This window comes from Vulpes vulpes, chromosome 7 (assembly GCF_048418805.1).
Source record: "Vulpes vulpes isolate BD-2025 chromosome 7, VulVul3, whole genome shotgun sequence".
Classification (NCBI taxonomy): Eukaryota; Metazoa; Chordata; class Mammalia; order Carnivora; family Canidae; genus Vulpes; species Vulpes vulpes.
In genome coordinates this window covers 10,716,789-10,730,291 of record NC_132786.1, presented here as the reverse complement: position 1 = coordinate 10,730,291, position 13,503 = coordinate 10,716,789, and the positions used below count along the sequence as shown (strand labels likewise).

The 13,503-nt window shown below is 41.3% G+C and overlaps 1 protein-coding gene across 1 annotated transcript in view; it reads left to right on the top strand.

Annotated features, from left to right (window-relative positions):
• Positions 1-4,722: 4,722 nt before the first annotated feature.
• The window catches only part of AKR1D1 (aldo-keto reductase family 1 member D1), a 41,885-nt gene continuing 33,104 nt past the window's right edge, over positions 4,723-13,503 (top strand). The window contains 1 exon segment of the mRNA XM_072762955.1: positions 4,723-4,908. Within this exon segment, the coding sequence (XP_072619056.1) occupies positions 4,816-4,908 (93 nt within the window). The 5' untranslated portion in view covers positions 4,723-4,815.

Below are 13,503 nucleotides of genomic sequence, written 5' to 3'. Positions count from 1 at the left end.
TGAAATGGGCAAAAGACATGAAGAGAAATCTCACAGAGGAAGACATGGACATGGCCAACATGCACATGAGAAAATGCTCTGCATCACTTGCCATCAGGGAAATACAAATCAAAACCACAATGAGATACCACCTCACACCAGTGAGAATGGGGAAAATTAACAAGACAGGAAACAACAAATGTTGGAGAGGATGCGGAGAAAAGGGAACCCTCTTATACTGTTGGTGGGAATGTGAACTGGTGCAGCCACTCTGGAAAACTGTGTGGAGGTTCCTCAAAGAGTTAAAAATAGACCTGCCCTACGACCCAGCAATTGCACTGTTGGGGATTTACCCCAAAGATTCAGATGCAATGAAACGCCGGGACACCTGCACCCCGATGTTTCTATCAGCAATGGCCACAACAGCCAAACTGTGGAAGGAGCCTCGGTGTCCATCGAAAGATGAATGGATAAAGAAGATGTGGTTTATGTATACAATGGAATATTACTCAGCAATTAGAAACGACAAATACCCACCATTTGCTTCAACGTGGATGGAACTGGAGGGTATTATGCTGAGTGAAATAAGTCAATCGGAGAAGGACAAACAGTGTATGTTCTCATTCATTTGGGGAATATGAATAATAGTGAAAGGGAATATAAAGGAAGGGAAAAGAAATGTTGGGAAATATCAGGAAGGGAGACAGAACATAAAGACTCCTAACTCGGGGAAACGAACTAGGGGTGGTGGAAGGGGTGGAGGGCGGGTGTTGGAGGGGAATGGGTGACGGGCACTGAGGCGGACACTTGACGGGATGAGCACTGGGTGTTTTTCTGTATGTTGGTAAATTGAACACCAATAAAAATTAATTTAAAAAAAAAAGAAAAAAAAAGAAATTTTGCCTCTGGCATCTGAAGTTATTTGGAACAACCAAAAGACTGAAAAGCCTGAGAAAGAAAAAATTGGGAAAGGGGATACGTGACGGTGGGGGTGGGGACACTTTAATTATGAAAGCCACGCATATTCTCAGGGCTGGTGAAAAAGGTCAGAAAGGCCTGAGAACAGCCTCAGCTTTCATCTCTGACTGGCCTTCAGGCTCTATGCAAGCTGGAAGCAAAGACTAAGGCAACATGGTAAGCAGTGTGGGAAAGCAAAGTGGTGCCCCCAAAGGAGCCAATCTGCAACACTAAGTGAATTTGTAGGGTTTTTTGAGGCAAGCATTAAAGGAAACTGTCAAAACACCAAGTGACCATGATCACTAAGATAGCCAAACACAGCTTTCACATGACAAACAGTATTGACTTGCCAAAAAGAGTTTAGAGAAGTCAATAAAAAAAGCAAACAATAAAAACTCACAAACAAGCAGCAGAAACAAACCCCAAGGAAGAGGAAATATCTGATTTCTAGAACAGTCACACTGTAATATTCAAAATCTCCAGTTTTCTTTTTTTTTTCTTTTTTTTTTTTTTTAGTTTTATTTATTTATGATAGTCACAGAGAGAGAGAGAGAGAGAGAGAGGCAGAGACACAGGCAGAGGGAGAAGCAGGCTCCATGCACCGGGAGCCTGACGTGGGATTCGATCCCGGGTCTCCAGGATCGCGCCCTGGGCCAAAGGCAGGCGCTAAACCGCTGCGCCACCCAGGGATCCCAATCTCCAGTTTTCAATCAAAAAATTACAGAATGTGCAAAGAAACAAGAAAATATGGCTCATTCACAGGGAGGAAAAAAGGAAATTATGAATGTCCATGAGGACACCAGGGCATTGGACTTACTAGACAAAGATATGAAATCAACTCTCTTAAATATGCTCAAAGAGCTAAATAAAGTCACAGGGAAAGAACTAAAGGAACCAGGAAAACACCATCTCACCAGATACAGAACATTACTAAAGAGATAGAAATTATAAAAATGAATCACACTGAAATTCTGGAGATTAAAAATATAATCATTGAAATGAAAAAATAACTGGAGGGTTTCAACTGTAGATTTGAGCCTGCAGAAGAATCCAGGAACTTGAAGATAGATCTGTTGAGATCATCCAGTTCAAGAAAAGAATGAAAATAAATAAATAATAAATAAATAAATAAATAAACAAACAAACCAAACTCAAGACACCTATGAGAGACATCATTGATACACCAACATATATAAAACAAGAGTCCCAGAAGGAGAGGAGAGAAAGAAACCAAAAGAATGTTTGAAGAAATAATACCCTAAACTTTCCAAATTGGATGAAAATCATGAATCTAAATATCCAAGTTCATTTAGCTACATACCAAAAAGTCAAAAGTAATAAAAATAGAGAAACATATACTAGCCAGCATCTTAGCACACAAAGGTGTACAATAAGTATTTGTTGGATCAATTTGCAATGTTGAAGACCAGTATGGCCCATGTTCCATGCTCCCCAACCTACTTGAAATCGTTATATCCCCTGGCTGCTTATGTATCTGTAAGCAAGGATGATGGTCCCAGAGAGCAAGTGAATTATAGGCAAACTTCAGCACTTTCTCACCATCCTGAACACGGTTATCTTTGAAGTCACAGAGTCCAAAGCTCACATTTTACACACAGCACAATCCTTTGGAGAAAGGGCATAATAAACATTGGTTAGTTGTTTCTCTACTTGTTACTTCTTTCCTTTTCCTTAACAATCTCCAAATTCTACCCAGATAAGATTAACCCTAACTCTAAACTTAGAAATGGCTTCTAATTATCTGCAGGTGATTAATCTTTTATTTCCTTTGACCATCATGATTGGCAGTGCAGACCAAAAAAACCATGCCTAGGTTGCTGTGTGACCAATGAGGTAAATAAAAATCTCTTTTTTTCTGGAGTCTGTATCTGGAATCACATCACTCCATCGGCCAGTCATCATCTTATAACAATAAGGGGGAAGTCGGCTGAGGGGGAAGGAAACAGAGACATGGACTGGAGGATGAGAAACTGGTTCTTGGCCATATTACTTATTTCTCTGGCCCAGTGTTTCCCAAACTTAACACTGGGGTGGGGGGGGGGGTGGATAATGGCAAAAAAGGCAAATCCTGGGAAACTGTTTTTTTTTTTTTTAATTTTTATTTATTTATGATAGTCACAGAGAGAGAGAGAGAGGCAGAGACACAGGCAGAGGGAGAAGCAGGCTCCATGCACCGGGAGCCCGATGTGGGATTCGATCCCGGGTCTCCAGGATCGCGCCCTGGGCCAAAGGCAGGCGCCAAACCGCTGCGCCACCCAGGGATCCCCCTGGGAAACTGTTGTAGTCTCACCTGAAGCTAGCCCTAAGATTGAAGCTTTCAAAAATATGAACCAATAAATGTCCTTTATAATTTAAGAGAATTTGAGACTGGCCTGTTATTTGGCAATGAAAGCATCCTCACTGGTAGAAACCAACTAGACTTTTTTTTTTTTTTTACTTCTTTTTTTGTTTTGTTTTCCCTCTTTTCTTTGTAGAGAAGTAAGAATCAACTCTCAATGGGTTATGTTATTTACATGCCTCTGATAAAGTTCAAAGGACAAGCTCAGGATTTTCAAACAACCTAAAAAAAAACCAGATTGAGAAATACATCTGCTAATATCTCTTCCCTCCCACTTCTCCTCCCTCTGGCTCTCCTTTAATTAACTAGGTCCTAGAACATCTTTTCTTTTTTTTTTTTAATAAGTTAATTTTTATTGGTGTTCAATTTACCAGCATACAGAATAACACCCACTGCTCATCCTGTCAAGTGTCCCCCTCAGTGCCCGTCACCCATTCTCCCCCACCCCCCTCTCTCCTCCCCTTCCACCATCCCTAGTTCATTTCCCAGAGTTAGGAGTCTTTATGTTCTGTCTCCCTTTCTGATATTTCCCACACATTTCTTCTCCCTTCCCCTCTATTCCCTTTCACTATTATTTATATTCCCCCAATGAATGAGGACATACACTGTTTGTCCTTCTCCAATTGACTTACTTCACTCAGCATAATACCCTCCAGGTCCATCCACGTTGAAGCAAATGTGGGTATTTGTCGTTTCTAATGGCTGAGTAATATTCCAATCGTATACATAAACCACATCTTCTTTATCCATTCATCGTTCGATGGACACCGAGGCTCCTTTCACAGTTTGGCTGTTGTGGACATTGCTGCTAGAAACATCGGGGTGCAGGTGTCCCGGCGTTTCATTGCATCTGAATCTTTGGGGTAAATCCCCAACAGTGCAATTGCTGGGTCGTAGGGCAGGTCTATTTTTAACTCTTTGAGGAACCTCCACACAGTTTTCCAGAGTGGCTGCACCAGTTCACATTCCCACCAACAGTGTAAGAGGGTTCCCTTTTCTCCGCATCCTCTCCAACATTTGTTGTTTCCTGTCTTGTTAATTTTCCCCATTCTCACTGGTGTGAGGTGGTGTCTCATTGTGGTTTTGATTTGTATTTCCCTGATGGCAAGTGATGCAGAGCATTTTCTCATGTGCATGTTGGCCATGTCCATGTCTTCCTCTGTGAGATTTCTCTTCATGTCTTTTGCCCATTTCATGATTGGATTGTTTGTTTCTTTGGTGTTGAGTTTAATAAGTTCTTTATAGATTTTGGAAACTAGCCCTTTATCTGATATGTCATTTGCAAATATCTTCTCCCATTCTGTAGGTTGTCTTTTAGTTTTGTTGACTGTATCCTTTGCTGTGCAAAAGCTTCTTATCTTGATGAAGTCCCAATAGTTCATTTTTGCTTTTGTTTCTTTTGCCTTTGTGGATGTATCTTGCAAGAAGTTACTGTGGCCAAGTAGAACATCTTTTCTAAAAGACTTCTCTAGAGGCATCCAGAATCACTCCTAAAACTTGAAACCCAAACTCCCTCCAGGATGTACCTCAGTGCTGCAAATCACCGCATACCCCTAAGTGATGGAAACAGCATTCCTATCATCGGTCTTGGGACCTACTCAGAACCTAAACTGGTAAATCTCTCTCTCTCTCTTTTTTTTTACTTTCCTAGAGCATAATGTTTAATTAATTGTGTTGATCTCATTGATTTACTTTTCATAATAATGAAAGTAATCTTCAAGGAGTACTATTTGGCATCCCTGAGTGTTGAACCAGAGGTTAAAACTATACCAGTTTATAATTTAAAATTATTTTGAATTAGAAAATGAGACCTTTCTTCTTCCTTTGCTGAAATTTAGCTGAATGCTGATTATTAGAATCAACTGAGGCACATGAAATTTCTGAATTTATTACTTGTGGGGTTTTAGAAACTTATATTTGAGACTTTCTACTTTAGTCTAAGAAATACTTGGTAAAAACCTACCAGGTGTGAAGACCTAGTCTTTAGGAGCTTCAAATGTGAGGAGAACAGTGTCTGTGCTGCCTAGGGATTAAAAATCAAATAGAGGAAGCAGACTCTTTAATTGCTAATTGTAGAACAATGAAAATAACAGTAAATGCTATCCTAGAACTATAAACTATCTCTCTGAAAATACAGAAAAGAAAATCGTTAATTTGACCTTCAGGATTGAGTGGGCTTCCATTGAAACATAGTTTCTACTTATAAAAAAACATCTTTCTGCTTTCCTCATTGCAAGTCAAACATAATGGTGATTACCGGAATAAACAGTGCTATGGCGTAGAAATGCTACCAGATTTGTGTGCTCATATAGGAATGACCTCTGTCAAGCTAACTATAAATTAGAAGCCAAAGAGGGAGAACTGAGGCAGGATGTTGTGGGCAGAAAGGGAAGTGTAGAGGCACAAGGGTATATGATTTGTCCTGCAAAGGCCAAGCGTGCAGTGGCTGGCACAAGGAATTAGTGGTGGAGGCAGGGGCAGCTGGCTCTGGAAATGCAGGTTGAGACTAGGTCATAAAGGACCTTGAATACCATGCTGAAGAGTTGGAATTTTATTCTGTATAAAGGGGGAATTATGTGAAATTTGAAAACAAAGGGAAAGAAAGCATCACAAGATCAGTGCTTTTGAAAGATAACTGTGGGGCAGCATAGAGCATGGAAGGCAGAGAAAGAAAACTAAACTACATATACCAAGATCCCAATCTCACATTCCACCGTAATTGCCCAATTCCCTTGTTCTTTTTTTTTTTTTTTTTCAATTCCCTTGTTCTTGGTAATACAAAGGAAAATCACTTTTGGAACAATTACAACTGTCTGAGTTATGGGCCCCTTCCTCTTCTTATTTTGCCCATTGTCTGTGTATGACCTCAGTTACAATCTTGGCTCCAACCACATACATGCAGAGACACCTATTTCCAGGAAATCTCTATTTCCTTTTTTGTTGTTGTTGTTTCTTTGGTTGGGGGTGAGGGGTTGTTACATATTCCCATACAACTGTGGACTGGCTACATCAGAACCACCTAGGGACTTTTCAAAAAATACAGATCCCTGGGCCTCACCTCTAGTCTACCAAATCTGGATCTTTATTTTTTTTTTAAGATTTTATTTATTTATTCCTGTGAGACACAGAGAAAGGCATAGACACACAGGCAGAGGGAGAAGCAGGCTCCATGCAAGGAGCCCAAAGTGGGACTCAAACCTGGGAATCCAGGATCATGCCCTGAGCCAAAGGCGCAGGCACTCAACCAGTGAGCCACTCAGGCGTCCCCAGATCTGGATCTTTAGAGGTAAAGGCTGAATATCTGCATTTAACAAGGTCTTTGGATAATTCTCTTGGACAGTCAAGTATGTATTCTTTCTTTTACAAATACCTCTAACTCAACATGACAAAACTACGTTATCCATCTCCCCTTCCACCCCCACCAAAATACTTCTTCTCCTAGCAAATAACACTACCACCCTGAGCCAGAAGTCCGAATATATTCCTTCATTCTGCCCTCTTCCTCATGCCCCCCACCTTGTCCACATTACATCCAAATCATTGCTGTTCAGTTTATCTCAGAAATACGTTCTCAATTCACCCTCCTCTTCATCTCCTTTGTCACTGCCTTAGTTTAGTTCCTAATTTATCATTAGGCTGTTCTTCCAATTTTGTCCCTTCCAATCAATGATATAAACTGGGGCTGTTAGGATCTTCCTTGGACCCCCCCAAATCTGTTCATGTCACTCCTCTGCTTAATTATTTCAATGGCTCTCTATCAATTATAGGATAGAGTCCACATTCCTTATTTTGCACACTGAGCTGTCATGGTTCAGTCAAGACCCAACTGTCCAGCAGAATCTACCACCATTCTTCTATCTCCCCTCTGTGTGTCAAACATAATCGCCTAAGTTCCTATAACAACTCCCCCATCTCCATGCCTATGAACATGCTGCCTTCTATCTAGAACACCCTTTCTTGATTTGTTCAGTTCGCCAACTTCTACTAAGCCTTCACAACTCAGCTCAAGGACACTGCTCCTTAGTATCCCATCTCTCCAGCCACCACAACTTGCCTGTCTTGTGTGTTCACATAGCCCCTTTGACTTGACTCTACTGTAGCTCTTATCATATTATATTGTAATCATTGTTTCTCTGCAGTCTTCCACAAGACTGTGAAATTCATTATGAAAGAGAGAATGTCTTGTTCAGCTCTATATTTCCAGAATAGCATCTAGTGTGTAATGGGTATTCAGCTGATGCTTTCAAATTAATGAGTTTGTAAAAGGGAATATCTATGTTTGTGAGCATCAGAGATGTAAATGGATATGACAACAACAGCTAAAATTTGGGGGCACCTAACGTGTAATGTATTTTCTAATTTAATCCTCAAAACATTATGAAAGGTACTACCATTTAACCCCATTTATAATAGATGATAAAACTGAAGTATATATAGAGAGAAAATTGCCCCAAACTTACAATGCTAGAGAATACAGCCTACGTGTCTAGTAATATTAAATGCTATAGTTTAGAGACATTCAAAATCAGTCATGTTATTCCCCAAAAAAGAGCTATAATTCACTTCAGGAGATAAGACATACTCTAATTAGACAATATAAGTGAGAAGAATACTATGAGAAATGAAGATCTTGTATATACCAACTACATTTGTGATCAGAAATATTACCAGTTGCAAAATAACAAATGGACTTAATGGTATGTCTCACAAAATTAGAAACTCTAATGTAAAGAAAAATATACAACATTTATCTGCTGCAGGGGAAGATGAGAAGTGAGAAGAACAGAGTATCTCAGATAAAGTAGATTCCTGGCTTTCTCTTCCAAGCTATGCAACTGATAACTCTTTATCATCTTCCCAGGACTGATGAAACAGAGGCTAGAACTACCTGTGCCCAAGTCAGCCACCATGAAATAAAGGTATTCAACTGAATTTAACTTCAGAATCAGTCTTAGTCCTGAAGGCAAAATTTAGTCCTGATGCCAAAACTCAGTCTTCTCTACTTGGCATGCCTTAGATTCTTTTCAAGCCCTCATTCCACAACAACTAGTAGAAGGCGAATGCCAGGCTGAGATAACCCTTTAACTGAAATTCATCTTTTATGTATGTGGTCACATCAATCAGTATCTGTCCTGGGATCCTGTTCACTTTTGATACCAAAGTTAGAGAGCAGAAGAGTAGCAGGGAAAGATCTAGCCATATCTTCAAGAGGATAAGGGTGGAAGCAGGTATGAAAGGCCAAAGTGAGGAAGGCTAACAATGCCTCTTCTTACCTTTGCCCCATTAGATTCCACCAAAACACGTGGAGATAGGAGTTGGGAACGCAACTTGGAAGAACAGTAGTATGTAGCTGTGTGAGGGTCCCCAGCCCAGCTTCTCCTGGCTTTCAAAGTTTTTTTTCTTAATGAGCCCAAATTTCTTTTTTTTTCCTATTTTACTAGTAGTTTCTTTTAATTTTTTTGTTAAAAAATAAGCCCAGATTTCTTTTTATTCTATTTTACTAGTAGTTTCTTAATGAACCCAAATTTCTTTTTTTTCTATTTTACTAGTAGTTTCTTTTTATTTTTTTTATAAATTTATTTTTTATTGGTGTTCAATTTGCCAACATATAGAATAACACCCAGTGCTCATCCCATCAAGTGTCCCCCTCAGTGCCCGTCACCCAGTCACCCCCCCCACCCCACACCCACCTCCCCTTCCACTCCCCCCCCCCCACCCTAGTTCGTTTCCCAGAGTTAGGAGTCTCTCATGTTCTGTCTCCCTCCCTGATATTTCCCACTCATTTTTTCTCCTTTCCCCTTTATTCCCTTTCACTATTTTTTATATTCCCCAAATGAATGAGACCATACAATGTTTGTCCTTCTCCAATTGACTTATTTCACTCCGCATAATACTCTCCAGTTCCATCCATGTCGAAGCAAATGGTGGGTATTTGTCGTTTCTAATGGCTGAGGAATATTCTATTGTATACATAGACCACATCTTCTTTATCCATTCATCTTTGGATGGACGCCGAGTGAGCCCAAATTTCTTGTAAAAGTGTTTCATGCCTATGGACTCAGGGAATTTGAGATGGAACCAACACTTAGTATCACTAAGCACTCTGTGCATTATCCCACTCATGATGACTAATGAAAAATAACACCTACAAATTATCCATGTGACTTTCTCCTTTTGAAAGCTTCTCAGAATGTTTTCATACAGGGATGCAATAATCTATAATAACCTCCCTACAGCTCCATCTGGGAAGGTCCCAACAGGTGAGGGTTTGGGTCTTACTCCTTTTTTCAGTTTTGATAGAAATTAATCCTATTTTTATGAACATCAGCCCATGGGGTTAATAATCCTTATTTATCAAAAACTTCAAGAAAAACTCAAGAATGTTACCAGATGTGCAAATGACACAAATCCAGGACCAATGGTAAATATTTTGGAAAATGGACAATAATTTAGTTTGACAGATATTTATTGTGTGCCTACCAAATGCAGGACATTTTTCTAGGTAGCATAGGGATTGAAACAATGGTTTAGAAACAAGGGATTTAAGTGGAGTGACTGAGGATGAAAAAACACACACACACATATAACTAAAATGTAAGGAAAAGCTGAAGTGCTTTAAGAGAAAGAACACTGGTTCAATGTTAAAGTAGCAATGAGCAAATCCAGTTATGAGGTAGATCAAGAAACATCAAGTTATGGGGAAGGAGTGGTGGTCTGGGAAGTAGATTGGGAGTCATAAATGATCCTGTATTCTTTCCTGGGTGGCCCTTGTTGAGATTCTGGTAGCTGAAAGCAGGTTTCAGAGTCTGGAGAGTGAGCCAAGGGCTTTGTATCTGGGGCAAGGGAAAGGTGAAGTCCAAACCCTTGATGAGTAGTAAGGGGGAGTCTGAAAAATCAAGTCTGTTCTGCCCCTGAGCTGGAAGGGGATGGGGGGGATAGGCTTAGGACTCCTTCTCAGGATTTTGCCACCCTTTAAATATTCCTTGCTTTCTCTTCAATGCCCATCGAATCCCCTCCTCTCAACCCAGGGAACCTTATTTCACATTATACCAGGCATTTTTATTATATCCTGGGGGCAACATGCTAAAGGAAAAGAATAATGCAATGACACTTGTGAAAGCACGGTAAAAGAACTTGATTCAAGGGCAGGTGCTGTTGTGATAGGTCTAAGAACCACTGCAATGGGATTTTGCAGGAGTGGGGGAGCAGAGAGGTTGAGGTCCCACTCCAAATACAGCATGGGAATTTATAGCGAAGGAGCAGGGTGGGGGTCAGTGGCTGGAAAAATGCTGAGAGAAAACATCAGGGATAAGGGCTAAATTGGTTGACTGGCTAAATCAATCTAACAGAATTCTTGCTATGACATTGCCTGGGCGATGGTGGTAGTTGAGGGTTCCTGATTAGACAGGGAGAGGGATCATACATAGAGGACAAGGAGTTGTTCCTAAACTGACTTATCAGGATTCTTGCTGAAATCGGTTGATGCAAAAACAAAAGAATCTTTGTCAGCGGTCGGAGTGGTTCAATAACCTCCACCTAAAGAGACCAGGAACCAGACAGCAAGCACAAATAAGTGTCCTGAGGAGGTAAGTCTATTTCTGTGTTTTGTTCTGCTTTCCCATTCTGATAGCAGGCATGAGGGGAGAATCAGCAAAACTGGAGACCCCACTGACCAGTCCAAGGATAGCACCTTCTCCACTACAGTCAGTTGTATGCACAAGCAAGGGTGCAGCATGGCCTGACTTTCTAACAATTTTCAGAAAACATTATAAAGTAATTATGAATTTTTAGGTAATGGCAACTCATTTATGGTTTTGTAAAATGTTCTGTGGGCTGATATTCTGAGGGTCAAGAATTCAGTTGGTGTTTGTTTTTACTTTAGTACAGTGTATATCCTGAGTTCTTTCCAATACCTGTGATCCCCTCATACTCACACACCTGCCACAGAAGCCTTGGCTTTTAAAAATCAAACACCAAGAAATGACCTCTGCATTTTGTTTTATACACACACATATCATTGTGTGTGTGTGAGAGAACATATCATTCCTCTCCAGAGGCAATTAGTGCTACACATCAAGCTGCAAAAAAATAGTTTGGGCAGGGTAAGAACAACAACAAAATACCAGGGAGCAAAGAATGGGTTTCTTTTTCAAAAATATTAACCTGTCCAAATTACAATGAATTAAAATGAGAAGAGACGGAACACATAGAGATCAGGTGAGAAGGTTTCTATAATAAATCAGGCAAAAAAGAACAAAGACTTGAACGTGGTTGGTAGCTGTGAGGAAACTAATTTGGCTGGAGCCTAGGAAGGAAGGAACTTGGCTGAAGGCCACACATCATTGAGGGAAGCTGTACAAAGCTTGGCAACCAATTGGATCTAGGCTAAGGAGAGCAGATGGTAGATCTTAGGCCAAAAATGATGTTTTAGGCCCAAATCTAAGGCTTTGAAACTTATTGAGTCAAATCTAAGGCTTTGAAACTTACTGAGTCACTTACTCCCTTATTTTTGATCTACCTCCTTTTCTTTTTTTAACATTTAAAATTTTGAAGTACAATGGACTTAAGGCGGGACAAATGCTTTTTGTTGCTCCTTAGCTATAAGATCCAAAATTAGAACATACCAGACCCCGGAAACTCTGTGTGTGCCCTTCCCAACCTGAAAGCCTTCCTCCCTCAAGAGGGGATTGCTCTTCTAAGTCTTAAGGTGATGATTTTTCTTGCTTTTTTTTTTTTGTAAGAGTTTTCTAAGAGTTACACAACTGTAACATACATTTCTATACAATTTTTGAACTTCACGTGAATAGAAACACTGGTTGCCCTATTTTTTTCTGCTTCTTTCTCTAAATATAATCTTGTAAAACTCACCCATGTAATTAATCACGGTCTTTGGCCATTTTTATTGCTGTATGACTGCTTAATCATAAGAATATGTCAGTATCCATTTTACTGTTGATGGGCATTTGAATTGCTTCCAGTTTGGGACTTTGCAGACACTATTTCTAGAAAGAGTCCTACACAGGTCTTATTGCACACATGTATGAGTTTCGCTAAGATATACATGTAAGAGTGGAACTGCTGTCCCGTGGAGTACAGTATCTTCAATTTTAGGAGATGATGTCAATATAAATAATTTCCAAGGTATTCGTAAAATTTGCACTTCTTCCAACAATGTATGAGGGTGGCTCTGCTCCTCATTCTCATCAACATTTGGTGTCTTTTTAATTAATGTCATTTCATAAGTGTAGAATAAACTCTTATTGTGGTTTAATTTGCCTTTCCTTTACTCTAGATGACATTGGCCAGTTTTTCCTATTTTTATTAAACATTTTTGATATCTTTCATGAAGTGTGCCTTCTGTGCATTTTTCTTTTTTGGATTTTCTCTTTTCTTCTTGATAGTGGGTTTGTAAAATATCTAGTATGAGACCTTTGTCAGTTACATCTATGCGAAAATACCCCTTCCTATTTGTCTTTTTACGCTTTTAATGGTGTCTCGATGAACAGTCTGTTTTCATAGTCCCGTTTATCGCTCTTAATGTATGTATCCTTAGTACTCTCTGTGGCTCAAGAAATCCTTCTCTCCCTAGTGTCTTCTTGGGTTGGGTCCTCTGGAGAACAGCCTCTGAGAAGGAGACTCGCGTGCGGGCGGCTTAGTGGAGAACAGGCTCGGGAGTCAGGCCCGTAGAGGGGAGAGGCGGTTCGGCACAGTGGGAGGAGAGCCCTGGGCTCGGCCGCTCCTTGGTGCCACGGGGTGCTCTGGAGGGGCCACGGAGCTGTGCTGGATGGGGTGAGAGGGCCAGCCTGTTCCACCCTGGATCGCACCCAGGGAGTCAGGCGGAGCACCCAGCACCCAGCACTGCTGGCGGCCAAGCAAGGAGGGCGCCTGCCCTGCGCGCCCCGTGACAGCCCCACGTCTGCCCGGAGTCTCCTGGACCTGCGCGCTTTGTGCTACCTTCACCCCCGGGAAGAGCTCCCGCGGTGTGGTTTGGTCTCGCTCCTGGAAAGGTCTTTAAAGACGTAGGTTAAAAGGAAATAGCTCCTGCTCGGTGGGTGCCGCAGCCCCGCCCCCGGCCTCGGCCCCGCCCTCGGCCCCGCCCTCGCCGCCTCCAGCCCGGGCCCCGGCCCCGCACCCCGCCCCCGCCGCCTCCAGCCCCGCCCCGGCCCCGCCCCCGCCGCCTCCAGCCCCGCCCCGGCCCCGCCCCCGCC